The sequence below is a fragment of the Eumetopias jubatus genome, unplaced genomic scaffold (genome assembly GCF_037043125.1).
Source record: "Eumetopias jubatus isolate StellerSeaLion01/CBP00866 unplaced genomic scaffold, mEumJub1_p1.0 scaffold_2, whole genome shotgun sequence".
Lineage (NCBI taxonomy): Eukaryota > Metazoa > Chordata > Mammalia > Carnivora > Otariidae > Eumetopias > Eumetopias jubatus.
In genome coordinates, this window is record NW_028274808.1 from 69,404,739 (window position 1) to 69,422,303 (window position 17,565).

At 37.2% G+C, this 17,565-nt stretch overlaps 1 protein-coding gene across 1 annotated transcript in view; it reads right to left on the minus strand.

Moving 5' to 3' along the window:
- RXFP1 (relaxin family peptide receptor 1) overlaps positions 1-17,565 on the minus strand; it is a 93,198-nt gene that overhangs the window by 27,519 nt on the left and 48,114 nt on the right. Inside the window, exons 3-6 of the mRNA XM_028104361.2 lie at positions 12,565-12,663; positions 8,671-8,776; positions 3,728-3,799; positions 494-565 (exon numbers count right to left, since the gene is read on the minus strand). Coding sequence (XP_027960162.2) covers positions 494-565; positions 3,728-3,799; positions 8,671-8,776; positions 12,565-12,663 — 349 coding nt within the window. The remainder of the gene's footprint in view (positions 1-493; positions 566-3,727; positions 3,800-8,670; positions 8,777-12,564; positions 12,664-17,565) is intronic.

Below are 17,565 nucleotides of genomic sequence, written 5' to 3' on the forward strand. Positions count from 1 at the left end.
ACAAACTAGGAATCTGACTGGAATGAGTTTCTTGGATTAGGATTAAAAAAAGTGGTGTGATATGGAAAGTAAGGGGGCAGAAATAGAAATATAGGGAGTTGTTGATTTATGCGAGTTTTGGTTATATTTCCACGCCATTACTTCTTACAGGAGGTTAGGTTCAGCTGCTTAGTAAAACTCAGTGAAATGGAACTTTGAGAAAGCCAATCTTAAAAAGCTTTGCTAACTACAATGAAATATTACTTCATACCCATTAGGATGGCTGTTTTAGGGAAAAAAAAAAAACCCAAACAACAAACCCCTAGAAAAGAAGAAGTATTGATGAAGATGTGAAGAAATAAGGGCTGTTGAAGTCAGGACTCACGCAGGAGCTTGTCTGAGTCGGAACCCCAAGGACACAGGGCTGTGCTGACCCTTCCACGGATGTGGGCAGGAGGGCTGTGTGCAATGGACGAACTGTGGAATGGGCAAACTAATTGGCACGGGTACTTACAGTTTAGTAAGACTGTAGAGTCCTCTGAACGCATAGATGGGTACGGATCTAATCTTATTGTTTTGTAGGCATCTGTGGAGAGAATTATAAAAAAAAATGATAATGAAAGAGCGTTTCAGTTTTGCAAGATGTAAAGAGCTCTTTGGTGCCTGTAGCAAAATAGGAATGTATTTAATGGCTCTGAATGTACGTTGTAATTGGTTAAGATGGTATATTTTACATCCTATGTATTTCACCGCAATAAACATTTTTTTATTTTATTTTAGTTTTTTTAAAAGATTTTATTTATTTATTCATGAGAGAAAGAAAGAGAGAGAGGCAGAGGGAGAAGCAGGCTCCCAAGAAGCAGGGAGCCCGATGTGGGACCTGATCCCAGGACCCTGGGATCATGACCTGAGCTGAAGGCAGACACTTAACCATCTGAGCCACCCAGGCGCCCAATAAACATTTTTTTAATTAAAAAAAGGTAAACATAACACAATAAGTTAGGGAAACTAGATATCATGTCATTTTGTTTTGCTATTAAGTTCGGGTATGATTAAGCAAGTTTTATTTAGAAATTCTAGTTATAAGGATGAACATTTAGTAGTTAAAATTTAATATTTGAATTTTCTATAAGTAAAACTTTAATGCACAGTAGGCACTCAATAATCAAACAGTCCCAGAAGTCAGACTTTTTAACATTTCCTGCTGTAATAGAAAGATTGGCATTTAGCAAAGAGCTGGCAAAAGTACAAGTATGTGATATCTTTAAGGCCCTGGATCATATTCTATGTTAATCACAAATCTGCCCAACAAGTCAACTTTAATTTTGTTAATTTGACACCCCAAGCCTTGCTCCAAAAAGTGTTTGAGGAAGCTTATAAGGAGTATTTATGGCAAAAGAAAAAAAAGAAGTAAAAAGACTCAGGATTAGAAGAATATAAATTAGACTGGCGCGTCAAGACAAGAATGCAGTCTTAAATAGTTAACTAGTCATCCAGGATGATTGGCCTTGGGCTAACTGGAGGTCAAAGGAAATAGGTACCGGAGCACAAGCAAATGCATCAAATGCACCCTTGCAAAGCTTTGTACCTCTGCATGTACTGGCCCCAGGTTGTAAGAAATGACACAGTAAGGGCTTTGAGCCTGACTTCTTGTTCTGAATACAGGTCATCATTGTCCTTTAGGGCGTTCTGAAGTTTATATGTATATATTTTTATAAATATTGGGAGCAATAAGGAAGAAACCAATATGAACACATTTTTTTAAAAAAGATTTATTTATTTGAGAGAGAGAGAGAGAGAGAGAGAGAGCGCGAGCATGGGGCGGGGGGGGGGCAGAGGGAGAGGGAGAGAGAATCTCCAGCAGACTACCTGCTGAGCACAGAGCCCAACTCAGGTTCGATCTCACAACCCTGAGATCATGACCTGAGCCAAAATCAAGAGTCGGACATGGGATGCCTGAGTGGCTCAGTTGGTTATGCGTCTGCCTTCAGCTCAGGTCATGATTCCAGAGTCCCAGAATCAAGGCCCGCATCAGGCTCCTCCCTGCTCAGTAGGGAGTCTCCTTCTGCCTCTGACCCTCCCCCCTCTCATGTTCTCGCTCTCAAATAAATGAATAAATAAATAAAATCTTAAAAAAAAAAGAGTTGGACACTTAACCAACTGAGCCACCCCGGCAACCTCAGCATGAACAAATTCTTAGTTAATTAGAAATTTTGACTAAATAGGATTCCCTATTTCTCCAACATGCAAGAAAACCTAACTGTGATTGTAAAAATGTTATTATTAAATTTATTATGCTTTTAACAATTTCACAGAACATGCTGTGGTTCCAATTACATAATAGGGAATGCATCTTTCTCACTAATACACAGCGAACCTTTAGCATGTATTTATTTGTTCCTAAGTATTTTAATGATTAGTGATTAATAGACTGTATTGCATGGAGGTTGAGCAAAGCTGTATCTCTAATAATCAGGTAGAATTTTTTTTTTTTAATTAGGCTATTTTGATCTACTAGTTAAAACAAACTGGCTGTTCAAGAAGTAATTTGGGGCGCCTGGCTGGCTCAGTCAGTAGAGCACGTGACTCTTGATCTCGGGGTTGTGGGTGTGAGCCCCACTTTGGGTGTAGAGAGATTACTTAAAAAAGAAAATCTTTAAAAAATTAGTTCAATGTTTATTATGTAAAAATACTGAACTACTGTGTTATATAAACCTGAATTTTGATATTTAAATTGGGAGTATTAACGCCTTTTAAACGTGTGGACATAAGGTGGTGCTACAGATCAGAAAAATTCTTCAGTCTCCAAAAATCATAAAATAGAATACTGAAGCATCCTCTTGAAGTTTTTACATAAAGCCTAATTTTGAGAAGTTCTTCTCTGCTGATTGTTAAACATCCAGAATAAAGTTTTGAAAGTCATTTTTATTGAAATTTTTATTTTTTAAATGTGAAACATACTTTTTTGCAGATTATCTGGGTTTTGAGTACATTTCATTGGATGAAGTAGATTAATTTTTCTTCTGCTTTTGCTCAATTTCTATTTGTTTTCTTAAAGAAGAATGTACAGATAGATATAGATCTATGTGTGAGGTTTCTTCAGTGTAAAACCAGAACTAAAACAGACATAGGTATGAAAATGAAACTAGGAATTCTGAGATGTTTTCTAGTTAGCATGATTCAGGCACAGGATATTTAAACCCAACAGTTCAAGTATGATATGATTTAGTCACAGAGTTGGACTAAATAGCAGGTAAACATAACCCGGGCCATTATGGATTTTTGGAGTATACACAAAAATGCTGAACTGATGGGAATCTAGCATGTCAGATGCTACTTGAGGCGAAAATAAAACAACCTGCATGGCAGATATGAAAATGGAATTAAGTCCCCCAAACAACATACTCTGGGGTTTCAAACCACCACGACTTGCTCTCTTAGCTGGAGACTGAATTTGCAAACATGTGGAAGAAAATTCTTCACAGGCCAGTGTGTGGCAGGACAACTCAAAACTTACGTGCTCCAGTTTTTTTGGAAATACGTATCTGTAATTTTTCTAGAATGGCTTCTAGAACTCCTCAAAAAAAAAAAAAAGTTGCCTGGTAGTCTCTAGCTAACAGCTAAATAATTTCCTGAGGAGGCACTAGACTTAATGGTATAGTGTTGGTCTGTGCAGAAGTGGGAAGAGATAGATAGGCCAAAACAATGTGAGTTAATTTTAACACTGGGAATTAAATTTTTTTCTTACAGCTTCTGAAGATTATGGTACTTCTTGAAGCCATCAGGAGGAAGCTTTCTTATTAAGTTCCACTGAAGTGACCTGAAATAAATGTAAGTTGTGGTTCTTAAAGTGTTTTTTTCTTTACTTTTATACTACAACAGTATAAATAATTCTAAGCTTTATTTACTTTAGCATCAGCTCTCAGGAAACATTTTATTTCATGATGTTACTCTCATATCCATAGTACCATTTGAACTAGGTCTAACTGTTAGTTTTGTATTATTACAGATATTTATCTTTTCTTAAATTTAGGTTACAACATTGTCATTCTAACAAAACACAAAAGTAATGAAACTGGGAAAACAGTTGTCAGTTACATTTTCTTTCCTCTTTTTATTTAACAGGAACTAGAAAGCATCTCATTTTTGAAGTGGCAATAAAAATAGTGTGTTCTGTTTAAAGCACATTCAAGAACTTAGGTAATTTTATATTCTTCAATATTTCATTGCTCACATCCCACTACCTTTACTTCCTTTTAAAATTCTTTATGAAGGCAACTGTCAATTGGTAAGTACAACTGAACCGTCTTTATTCAATAAGTGATTTCATTTCAATTTCTAGTAAATTGTATAGATTCACTTGAATCACAATTTGATATGTAGCTTGCCGCAAACCAGGTCCACATAATTGTGGTTCTACTGGGAAGGATTTAAACCTTTAATTTTTTAAAGAAAAGCAATGTAAGGTAGTAGGAAAAAAAAATTAAAGAAGCAAAAAACCAAACCAAACAGAACAACACCCAGACCATTGCAGCTGGAGTCTCTTGCATGAACCATACATAATCTTTCCTTGTCAGTCTCTTTAGCTGTGAAAGCATCTATTTGTACTAGATGACCTGTAATAATATAATGCAATTGTTACTATCTTTATATGGAACAGATGCTCCTTGTTAAGTGAACAATAGACTGCATTGTGTGCAGGTTGTCTGCTGTGGGATATGCATTTGGAGATGCTTGATAGGCAAAAAGGACTCAGGTTATGACAACATCATACAGTAGGCACTACCAGTGTTAGTTGTTATGTTGGTTTGGACCAGTGTTGCTTAAACTTGATAATGAAGACTTCTTAAAGCAAAATAGTTTCTCAGACTCCTCAGGACACAGTTTTGGAATCTAACTTGCGAAATGCTATTCTAGAGTCTAGGAGACCATGTATCCTCAACAGGTATGTTATTGCTCCACGGTGTGAAAACCGGTTCTTAAGGAGGGAAAAAACATCTTACCTTTTTAAATGGATGAAGAACAGGTATACATAAACAGAGATATAGTATATGTGTTCTATTAGAATTTCACAGGAGGGGACAAATAGAAAAAAATGCCTAAAAGGGCTTGGGGGCAGTAATGAAAAGAAAAAAATTTAAGAAACACTGTTCTGGACTATACATAGCAGTCATTTAGTGGTTTTTAATGAATGAATGCCAAAGGCTGATTAACTATGAACTCTCTCTTGAAATCTTTCTTAGCTGCCAGGCTATCACTAAATGTTCTTTCATTCCTTATGTTAGCTAATTGAGAATTCCTGTTCTACTAATCATTCTTCCTTGGCTTGGATCTTCAATTCTGCTTTACATCCTGTATTACATGTTTGTGTTGTATAAAAATGAACAGTTGAATATTTGAGTTTGATTTAAAAATATGGATTAAAGCTTAGTGTGTTTTCAAAAATGTGCTCATTCATTCATACATTCATTCATCTTCTCAACATATGTTGAATTCCATTTGCACTTTGGAAGAAAAGGATAATGTCACTGCTCTTAAGAAGCTTATACTCTATTTGGGTGACAAAGAACATATTTTGTCTATAAATAGAGAGTTTTCTTTGGACCATGACTTCAGTTTTATAGCCCAGGGCTAAAAAGGCCATCATCTTGTTTTATTTTTTATTTTATTTATTTTCTTGTGACTTCAGTTAAAAAACAGTGTTTAGAGCTTATTATACTCCATTAGGAACTTTGGAGGATACATAGAAAAGCCAAATTGTAGGTCCCCATTGAGCTTATGGCACTTCCCTTTTTCTGGTAGAGAAGATTAGGACTCCAATCACTATAGCACAAGGAAGAATGTTCGATGTGCTTCAGAGAGACACAAGTGAGATTCTAATGAGAGAATCCAAGAGGAAGAGCCTAACTGCACGTGAGTGGGAAAGTTACTCTGGAGGGAAGGAAAGCAAATTTAAGGATTCCTTAAGTAATGTTTCTTAGAAAGTTGGTTTTTTTTTTTTTTTATTGACAGTGCCTAGGATTTTTAGGCTACTTCTTTCTAAATGATGTCAAATATTTTAACAAATAGCATTCTCCATATTTTCATAATATCCTGTTGAAATCGAAAAAGGTAGGTGGTATTATTCTCAATGAATAGGACAAGCCAAAAAACTTTTTAATATGATAAATTCTTGTGTTTTAAAGTGTAATATTCCAAGTCTGACTCTTTACAAAGTGGTGTGTGTAGGCGAAAGAGAGAAACTACTTAGTTTAATTATTATTGTCAAAGCTAGGCATAGTTTTGATAAAGTTCTTACAATCAGATTATGTAGTTTAGTGATTGAATTCTAGGATCTGTTATAGTCAGCCTTCACACAGTCAAAACTACCAGTTAGGAAGCCAGAACAATGCATAAATAATCATATATTTGTTTGTCTTTTATGTTCAATTGCGTTTATGAATTGTCTTAAAAATCCCAACTTCAATACATATTACTTGGATTATTGGTTTTTTTGATACTTATATATGATTTAGTCCATTTCCGACATTTCCCTGTGAGAGTTCCAATTCAAGATACGGAACGAGCTCAGTAATAAAATTTGATATTTATTCTTCTAACATATTTGCTGTGAAGCCCACAGTTCCTTTTCTCTATGGAATTGAATGAAGGCTGGGGCGAGGTATGATGTTGAGTCAGAGTTCTGCAGAGTAAAGTAGAAATGGACAACCTGAATCAAGCTGCTCAACCCAAAGCACAAGAAATTGCTATTTTTTAACAAAAAATAAAGTGTTACAGACATAAACTCCTGAGCTTTATTTCTCCATCTTCAAATTCCTGTTGAGAATTTCTACTGACTGACCTGTTCACTTCAAGTTGAAAAAGGCATCTAAAATTGGAGTCCTAATCTTTCCCACTTACTGTCACCCAGTCTCCCCATTCTCCCACCACTCTGTTACTCAGGATAGAAACTCTGAAGTCATCTTGGACCCTTCCTTCTCCCTTGCTTCCCTGTAGCCCATCTTCACGAGGAGCTGTCCCATCCCAGTTTCTATACCAAGGCTTGAAAACTGGTGGCTCACAGGAGTGCACACACTTCTTTATGAATATATGTACGAATGGTTGTACAATGGCTGTATGAATGTATGTATGAATGTCCTGAGCCAGAACAGTGTTTTACTTTAACTTGAATCCGAATGCCTTTGGGTATTCTTTAGGGGCATGAACTCTCTGGTTAGTATTGCCTATCTTCTTCCATCCCTCCAGTTCTGTCTCTTTCTTCCTTTCTTATGCAAAGTTTAGCTAAGTTGTAGAAGAACGGATTCAATTCTTACTTTCAGGAAAGTGAAAAATGAGACTGGCAGCATCGGGGTATTCTTTGACTCATTTTCTGATAATTTGATACAAACAGTGGGGGTGATAAATGTTTCTCTTTGAAAATAGAATGAAATCATCTCAAGTTTTATACCGAGCAGGTCCAGTCATGATTTAAATCATGGAAACTCTCCACAGAACCTCAGATTATTATTTTATTCTAGTAAAATATTATTATTGTTTTCTAGGAAGACTAATTACTATGGAAGAGAGCTCTGGTGACTTGAGGATAGGATAGAATGTTAGCCTTAGTCCGGGTGGGACTGTCACTTGTTTCCTTTGGAAAACAAGTCTTTGTGGTTTAACCTGCTTGATGTTCTTAGCTCATTGCCAATTTGGATAAGTTCTTTAGGTCACCATCAGTTGAGGAAACCCACCCAGATTTTGTTAATTTAATGCCACCACTGTCTACAGGAACTCTGAGCTCTAGCTCTCTCTGCCTCTTATAGTTCAAGCATATGAGTTGCTGTGTTATGTGGTTTGGGTTGGCAAAGGCAGGACTTATTTGTAAACTTAAGAATTACTCCTATTTTGTCTTCTTATACTCAAAAGTCAGAGCCATACGGCACTAAAACATCTGGATGAAACAAAAAACTCAGCAAAAACATTGGATTAAAGTATCTACCTTCCCCTTATTTCTTTTAAAATGTTTCAGACAAATGTGTGTGACTGTGTTGCTAAAGTTTGCTGAATTCAAATTAGTACTGGATCAACAAACCACTTAGTATGAGGATAATTTTCTTCTACATACATAAGTTTGAGTTACTCGGGGTGGGGGGGGGGAAACAACATCAACATCTCTGAGCCAAATGTGATTCAGGAGAGTTAGATTTTAAATATGAATTCATAAAAATGAATATGTTATCCAATTTATTTCACTTGTTTTCTTTTTTTTATTCATAGGTAAGAGTGTTTACAACAAAGTTCTAAAAGAGCTCTTTCAATAAATGTCAGTTCTTGTAATAAGAAAACTCTATATAATAGTTTAACTGGCAGCCTTTTCTCTTTAGTAGCACACAAATGATGACATCTTTTGTTTAGATAAAATATGATACTAAATACTAAATAGGATTATTATGAAGGTCTAAATAAGTTACTATATCTAAATACTCCACAGGTTTATTATGAGGGACTAAATAAATTAATATGTAGAATAATTTAGAGTGGGGCCTAACATTTAATGAATGTAAAATAAATAGCAGCAATCATTATAATTGACCGAGAGCAATGACATCATCTTTGAATAAAAATGCATTAATAATGACAAGGCCTTAATTATGATACAGTTTTACAGGTGCTATTCTGGCTGTCAGGATGAAGCCATTCTTTTCTACTTACATTACAGTCACATTTGAAGAAACTGACGGAACAGCTCGTAAATTGGTCTCATCACAGTCAACCTCTAAACCTCGGCAAAGACATTGCATGGGCACAGAACCGACCACTGAATAAGGAGGAAGTTGTAAGGAATGGGGGTAGTGAGGGACCAGGAAGAGGAGGGTGATGAAAAGAAAGAAATGAAAAGCTATGAGAAAATTATTTAGTACAAAAGTATGTTTTACCTAAGCAATATGGGCAATGCTTTAAATTAAGGTTACAAAGTTTGTTTTTAATTTAATGTTAAAATGATGCTACGACATTAAACAGACACATTTACCAGCCCATGCATTTCTGTAAATAGCTGACAGCTCTTCTCTGTTTATTGCAAAATGAATGAAGTCATCTGCTTTTACTCACCCGAGGAGAGTGGTTATGTCCAGGGGTGACATGATAGTGTGTGATGGGCTTTAATGTCCATTATTAAAGCTGCTATTTAAGAATAAAGTATTTATTAATGGCATAATCAAACCCTTAATGGAAGACTAGGTCATTTCTAACTAGTGAGGAAGAGAACTAAACACGAACTTATAGTGTTGGTAGAATTCTTTTTTTTTCTTCTGGAAAATTCAGGAGTTCTCTAAAGGATTATTTTTAAATGATCTTCTTTTGGCTTATGTGGGGATGTAAGGATGTCTAAAATGTCATTTATGGGAATGAACTTTTTTTATGCATAGCCAGCCTTCTATTCTCCCTGCTAGTGTCAGGAAGAGGGAGAACTGGATGTATGACTTTGGCCATCTTGTGGGACCGCAGTCATAGTCTTAAAGATGTGACCCCATAGTTCTAAAGTCTACTAGAGACTTGCAATGATGTGTTCATCTAGCTCAACAGTAGAAGAGGATTGTTATTCAGTATAATAGAGTCTGATTCCTGCCTTTGTGGGGGAATGGTTGATTAACGAGAACCACAAGGAGTGCTTCCCCTCTCCATTTACTTTGAGACCCTAACCCGTACAGCAGAGGTTACAGACTCCTGTCTGCAGGGCCCTGGTGAAATGGGTGTAGGCCTTGTCCAGATGTCCCAGTGGAGCAGCGTCTCCTGTCGTCATGTTAGGACAGGCGTATGTGTAGCCAAGTCAACAACTTTCTCAAAGAAGCCAGAAATACAATTCTGTGTAGATAATTACCTATTTAAAAAATGAGGATAGCCAACTCAAAATATTTTAAAACATCACAGAACAAACAAAATTTTCTATGAGAATTTTCTGCTTGTAGGCTTCCAGTTTTTGATCTTTTACAGTAAAGCTTCCAGAGAGCTGAAAAGTGTCTTAATGGCAAAGTAGAGATTTCTATGACAAAGCTGGTGGATGATTATTAATGAGCACAGCTGGCTAGTAAATAGGAGACTTTGACCTAGTAAATATCCCTTTGCTCAGCTATGGGGTGACAGGTGTTCTTCCTCTCTTCCCGAATAACTCTACCGCCTATTTTACAGGGTTATAAGAGATCAAAATCATAACTTAGGTTTTGTGTTTTCTGTAAACAGAATCTCCGCCAAGAACTTTTAAACAGTTTTATGGTTGTAAGTAACCATTTTGGCTGTGGATCTCTGAAGCTGAACACTGATTTTGTCTCCAAGTTATAAGCCACATCCAACATGAGTGTTGTGTGGTGGGGAGAATGTGGGTTGGGAAAGAGGGTGGAGGTTTTGAGAGTGAGACTAGGAAGGGTAAAAATGGACGGAGTGAAATTAGCATTATTTCCAGCATGTTTTTTCTGTTTACATTGACGGAGTTAAGATAATTCACATATGTTGATTACAGGGTTACCTGTAATAGGGAAAAATGAAAAAAATAACACTGAAATATCCAGCATCAAAAGAATGATTAAGCACATTATGACACTTAAAATATATTATATAGTATATTCAAAAAGAGCTTGTAACAGCATGGATACCTGATTATGCTAAAATGCTAAATGAAAATATGATAAAAATGGTTTGTACAGGAAATTTCAACAATGTTAAAATAAAAAAGATGAATAATGTGCCAGCAGATTAATGCTGGTAGCCTCTGAGTGGTGAAATTATGGTTGAGCAAGCAAACAATTCTTTCTAAATCTTTGTACTTTCCATATCCCTCAAATTTGAACTTTAATACTATGTTAATGATATAGTTTCCATGATATTGTTCCTGAGAGGTGACTTTATAAATGTGAATTCCTCACTTCCTTCACCCAGCCGAAAATTATTATAAGCCATTCTAGTTTAATTTCCAATAAATCCTTATAATAATCTGATTTAAATAAAGTGGTAAAATAGGAACTTTAAGTTTCACCCCCAAATTTTACCCTACACTTTTCATTCTGTTTTATACTGCTTTTATGCTTGAAAAGGACATTTAATTATTTATTACCACCCCTTCCTGAACTGTCTTTAAAGAACTCTAATTGAATATTATATATTTGTTCTTTACCAAAAACTGATAATTTTTTTTTTTTTGATATGTCATTTACTGTATAGCTCCATTCTTCCCATTGGTTATACTTAGGACACATTTCTCCCAGAGTTCAGGATTAGGCAAAAGTTATCTCTCTTGCTGACTTGATCTGTTTCCCCGCTCCCCCCCATTTGTTTGTTTTTGCTTTACAAGCCAGGCTATAAAAGTTATGTAACCCATTATCTTCCTTCTTTAGCCTGATGACTACAAAATTCAGAACTAAGCTTTGGACACAGGTATTGAACTTTTCTCAGTGAGGATTTCCTTATATAATTTTTCTTCCCATTCCTTTCCCCATTCACTGTTGATTTTTATGTCTTATATGTTATATTAATGGCTTAAGTCTGTTAGTATCCAGATTTTTATTGTAAACTGCCTAAAATTCAGTTGGGAATAAGAAGATATAAAAAGATTCAATTAAAATTTAAGAAATGAAAAGGAAAGGCTATTCAATAAAACAAAAAAAAATCAAAACTATGTTTTGAGATAACATGGCATAATCCATTAATTTTTTTGCATTATATTAGCAGGTAAATTATACCTGTTACCTTTTTTCTTTCCCAAAAGGTTTTAGGGATCAAATAATTTGGTCTCTGTGAGAAAATGTGAGGCTGAGACAGATTGCTGAGTAGCCTGTGGGTTTACAGGATGGATGTATGTTCCCTTAAATTGGGAACTGTTAGTAGCTTTTTATTAATGTCATTTGAATACTGAAGACAAAAAAAAAATTAAACCTTTTTAAAAAAGCTGGACTTCACAATTTGTGATAGAACATAAAGGAAAAATTATAGTAAAGGGTCCCCCTCCCCCCTACTATCTAACCAAGGACCAAATTTTAACTCCAAGGCACAAATTTACATTTGCATAATTAGAACAAACAAAATTTCTTTAAAGGAGTTGTTTATGAGATCTTCCTGTTCTAAAATATCACAGTCAGTCCTGAGGTTATACCCTCCCACAGCCCCTCCCGTGGTTTTGGAAGTTTTCAGCATGTGACTAAGCATAGCAGGTTATAATTAACGAGGCTTTTTTGCAGCTCTAAAGTAGTTTAGACCCCAGAAGCTTTTCACTTGCAAATATTAAAATGCGGAACAGCTTCTCTGTTCTTCTGTTTCTACAGTTTCTTTTGTATCAGAGTCTATAATGATTGTGAAAAAGGGACATAAGATAGCAACCCTGACTGATGGACATTAATTTTGTTCACAATATCTGGCATGATATATTGCTTTTATACTTAAGATCCCTGAGTCACTTTTAAATAAAATCCCCAAATTAAGGCTGCATGTCTAATAGAGTTTGCTGTTAGAAAACTATAGTGTACCATTTAAAAAAAATATGTTGGATCCAACTTTTAAAAACATGGTTTCTTTTTATGAACTCATGGAAATAGAGACTCAATCCTTCTGATTACTTACAGCATTCAGATGTTTGCGTCTCAAAGTGATATGGGGAAGTCATTCTGTAGTAATTGGTGAAATACTTGTCAAATTGCAAAGACCATCCATTGTTGTCACCTAAAATAAAAATCAGAGAGCAGAAAAGTTCAAGAAAACAGAAATATTCTGGTGTGTTGGGAAAAACGGTTCTTCTCTTTAAAAGAAACAAGAGATTCTCAGACCTAGTGAGATAAACATCTCTGGGAGCTTATTGACAAATGCAAATTTCTGGGTCCCCCACCTAGAGGTCCTGATTTTATAGGTCCAGATGGGTCCCCAAGTCTCCATTATGGGGACTGTAGGTGATTCTTCAGCAAGTAGTGTTTGAACCACATTTAAAGAAACAGTACTTTCTTAAGTATTGAAATACAACACACTGATCCTAGCATATTAATTATGATTCCCTCAATCTTCTTCTATCATTTAAACTGATGTTTGAGGTATGTCGACATGGATAGACAGTCATGATTGTTAAAGAAAAGAAGAAAAAAATAACATGCCCAGCATGATTGCATTCCATTTTTTTTTCTTTTTAAAAGGGCACTATGGTGTCACATGGATGGTTTTAAGAGGAGTTCTCTTCTGAAGGCTTACCATATTTTCTCATCTATATTTTCTGATTTTGATATTCAACTCCTGTATAATTTAAAAAAACCCACAAGAATAGTAAACGTCTTTCTTTGGGGAGAAAAAAAGAAAATAATTTTTTTCACAAAATTCTTTATGACCTTTGAGTTATTTTTAAACATAAGAGACAATGAAGCCAATCATGTGATAGAATGGACTATGAATGGGGCTGTAGGCACAACTTCTCTGGAGATCTTTGCAGATGGTACAAGCCTTCACCCTACTGGGGGAATTTGAATGTGATCCTTTCCAGAGGTTCTAAATTTTTTTCAGAATGCGGCCAGGACTCTTTAAGGATGCATAAACATATGAGCAGATGAAAAAACTATAAAGTTTATCCTGTTTTTATAAACTAGTATTAAATCTAGCATTGATTTTTTTTTTTTTAAAGATTTCACTTATTTATTTGAGAGAGAGTGACAGAGATAGAGAGAGCAGAAGCGGGGAGGAGAGGGAGAAGCAGGCTCCCCGCTGAGCAGAGAGCCTGACTTGGGGCTTGATCCCAGGACCCCAGAATCATGACCTGAGCTGGAGGCAGACACTTAACTGACTGAGCCACCCAGGTACCCCCAATCTAGCATTGATTTTATAAATTATTTCTGCCATGGATGTGTAATTCAAATCTGAGACTTAAATCCAGATATTACAACTTTGTACAGTTGCGTAGATTTGGTGACATGGTCTTGATCATATCCATGGTTCCTCGGTTTACCACAGGCATCTCAAATTCAACATTTCTAAGATGCGGTTCATTACATTTTTCCATATAATCTTGTTACTCCTCCTAAATTCTCTGGATTGGTGAATGGTCCCCACAATCTATCAAACTGCCTGAAACTGAAAGGTTAAATTTCTGGGAATATGCTCATATCTGAAGAAATATAATTCGTATGATTTTCCCCCTTCTCCAGGTTATTTTCTTATTTTTCCACACTCATTAACTCCTCCATGAAGATCATCTTTGGAAAAGGAAAGGTATAGTAACATAAATGCTATTTATACTTGTAAAATTGACTTCCTTTTCTAAAGAAACCCCATGAAAAGAAGAGATTATTTAAACATTGTATTTAAAATATTCTACTTCTTTTAGCATGCATCATTAGTTTTAAAACTTGTCTGTTACAGAAGACTTCAAAATAAAGGTAGCAAAGTAATAGAATGAGACCTCAGTTCAGAGGGAGATAAGTGATGGATGGCCCTCAAGTTTACCAACCGTGTTGGTAAAACCATTATTTTTATTTTTCATTTGAATGCAAATTTTATTTCACAAAAAGACAACATGATTCCTCCAAAATAAAAATCAGGAACACCTTTACAGCTTTCATTCCAACCAGGCAGACGCATTGTGCCTTCCTGTGCCACCACGCTCATCACACATTCACGGCGGCCCTCGCCGCTGGAGGGTTGGGCACCACGAGGCTGCCCGGAAACCTCCGGAGAAAATGCACATTCTAAATCTATTTTCCAATCAAACTTTCCAGTGAATGTTGGCATTACCCAGGAGGATATGTGAGATATGTGTAAGGCTGAAACTCCAAAGGATCAAAGTGGTTAGCCATCAGACATAGTCCAGTCCCCAGTGTTGATTAGGCAGGTCTGGAGGGGGATGACCGGAGGTCAGGGTGGCACTGGTAACTGGCCTGTCCACAAACTCCACAGTGCACAGCTCTGGGCCATTGTCGCCACAGGGTGCACACACTCCAGTTACAGAACCTTGATGGTGTTTGGGGCTGATGTCACCAGGCTGTGCCGTGGCACAAATAGAGTCATCTAGGGGCCCCGCGCTGGCCAGTATTACCTGAGGTTAAAGCCATTCAGCAGGAAACCCCAGCTGGGCACCAGTAACTAGGTGGCCAGGAGCAACATCCTAGAAATAGCAAATACCAGCCATCAAATACCCAGGAACCAGTTCAAGGTGCCTCCCCAGCCTCTGACATCATGAGGATGACTTCTCGAGCACAGAAACAGGAATATAAACACCTTCTTCTTTGTATGAAATCTCTTTTTTCTTAAGGGCTCCCCTCCAGACCCCAATCTGGAGTGGTTTCTGTTTCCTTCTCCCAGAAGAGATTGTGGATAAAGACTCTCAAGGATGGAAACATTGGATTGATGATCTGATCTGGTTGGTTTTGAAGATAATGGTAATACTGTTACTATCAGAAAATAGGACGCTCAAAGGTTATGGCACACGGTGACAAAGGAGTTCCTTAAATGATCATTTATGGCTTCCTTATGACACGCCTCTTAGAAGGCTACACTCTGGCAAAGTGGTTGTTATGATAAATCATTAGAATGAAAATGAGGAATTTCAAGGGTTATGGAATAAGATAGCTATGGAGATGTCCTGGAGAGATTAAAGCAAGGAAATGATATGCCCGGGGTTTAACATTATCAGTTTGAAAAAGTTCAGAGAACCAGGGGGCTTCCATGACCGCTCTAAGATAATCTTTTATATCTTGTGGTCTCAGAGTTGATGTAACCTCGAATCAGGTAGAATCTGATCCAATGGGTTACCAAGTTTACAGTATAAGCCTAATTCATGTGTAGTTATCTCTTTTAAGTGAACATTAGGACCCTGGTTTGGAAGGAGACCCTGTGAACTGTGATGGGACATTTGAATGTGTTGAGTTGAATTTGAATACTCTAAATCCTTAGCCCGTGCAACCTCTCCTGTCAGCAGAAGCAGCTCCCTTCCCCTGCCCCATGAGGTTGGCTGTAGTTTGTGGGAGACATGTGAGTTACTTTACTTGAGGTGAATAACTTGTGAAGTCTCTCCAGGCCCCACACTTTGAGCATTCTTCTTTGACCCCCAGCCTATTATAAGCACATCCCAGAAGCCAAGGACAAGTTGGACTTAGAAAGTGAAGACTGACATACCAAAAGATTTTGCTCTTTTAGATAAGCAGAAACCCAAGGAAATTGTGCAGGAGCAATTTCTGAGCGTGCTAGACCAGGAGGAGAGACTATAACTTGGATTGGGCAAAGTTCATCAATACAGGTTTCTGGATTCAGTGTGCTAGCTCAAGCAGTAGTTTGCCAGATTGTTGACTGAATCCAGACTCAATGTTACCTTAGGCTAAATAAAGTTGAGAGGGTAATCCTAAGGGGTACTGATTGAGTCACCGAAGGGGTAGATCACAACGAACATGGCTATTGCGTTGTAGAGCTGCAATGGACCTGTGGTGGATACTGTAGATTGACTTGCTCAACCTCCATTCAGTTCCCCCTTCATTGGTGTGTTCCTGGAAAGCAGAGACTGAAAAGCTTACAACAACATCTCTCATCTCCTTCACAGCCAGGATGGGGTGCACTCACACATATTTTGGCTGCTAGAAGAGAAGTAGAGATCATTTTCCTGCTGGTATGTCTAAAACAGAGACATCATGTTAAGAGGCAATCACGGCAGCGGCAGGGCAATTTGGGTACCGGCAGCTTTGTGGGTGCAAAGAGGCAGTTGTGTTAGTGGTAGGGGCATCAGGATCAGCAGTGGTGGTGGTAGCCACTGTCTCAGTCTCTGGGTTGTAGCTAGGTGGTGTGCTGTTGGATTCAATGACACCAAGGGGAGCTTTGCGGACGCCCAGTCCCAGCCAGACTGAGAATTTTGTAAGTATCTGATTTCTGCTTAACATACCTAGAATGGGTTCTGTTTTATGCATTAAAACCCTGATAGATACAGAGACCCTTTGAATTATTGGATTAAAATGTGGTTTAAGTGTGATTGGACATTTACAGCATTTGGGGAGCTCAAGTGGAATCTCAAGAGTAAGAACAAGGCAGTGCATTTTTTCTGAAACTGAGCTTCATTGTAGTTTAGTTTTGTGGTCTTGCTACAGAAATGATGACACTTTTCAACATTTTTCTTCATCTCCCATGTGGGTTCTGGGGACAGGGTCAGGAGCCTTACAAAATGTTCTACTCTTCTGGGCTCCAAAGTTATCTATTTGTATTGCTTCTTGGCCTTTTGGCTAAGATTGAGTGCAGAATTTTCTGTTTGTTTCCTTGCCTGTCAGGTTTTGGTTTAGGGCATTGGCTTGTCCCCCTTTCCTGGTTTGGCTGTGTTTGTTGGCTTTTTGGCAAGTTTTTATTTTTAAAAACTTGGTTCATATCTTTAGATATAAGAAAGGAGAATTTTGTGAGAGATTTTGATTCCCCCCTTTTATTTTATTTAAAAAAATTTTTTTTAAAGATTTTATTTGTTTGTTAGAGAGAGAGAGAGAGAGATAGAGAGAGAAAGCACAATCAGGGGCAGGGGCAGAGGGCAGAGAGAGAAACAGGCTCCCCTCTGAGCAGGGAGCCCAATGTGGGACTTGATCCCAGGACCCTGGGATCATGACCTGAGCCGAAGGCAGACGC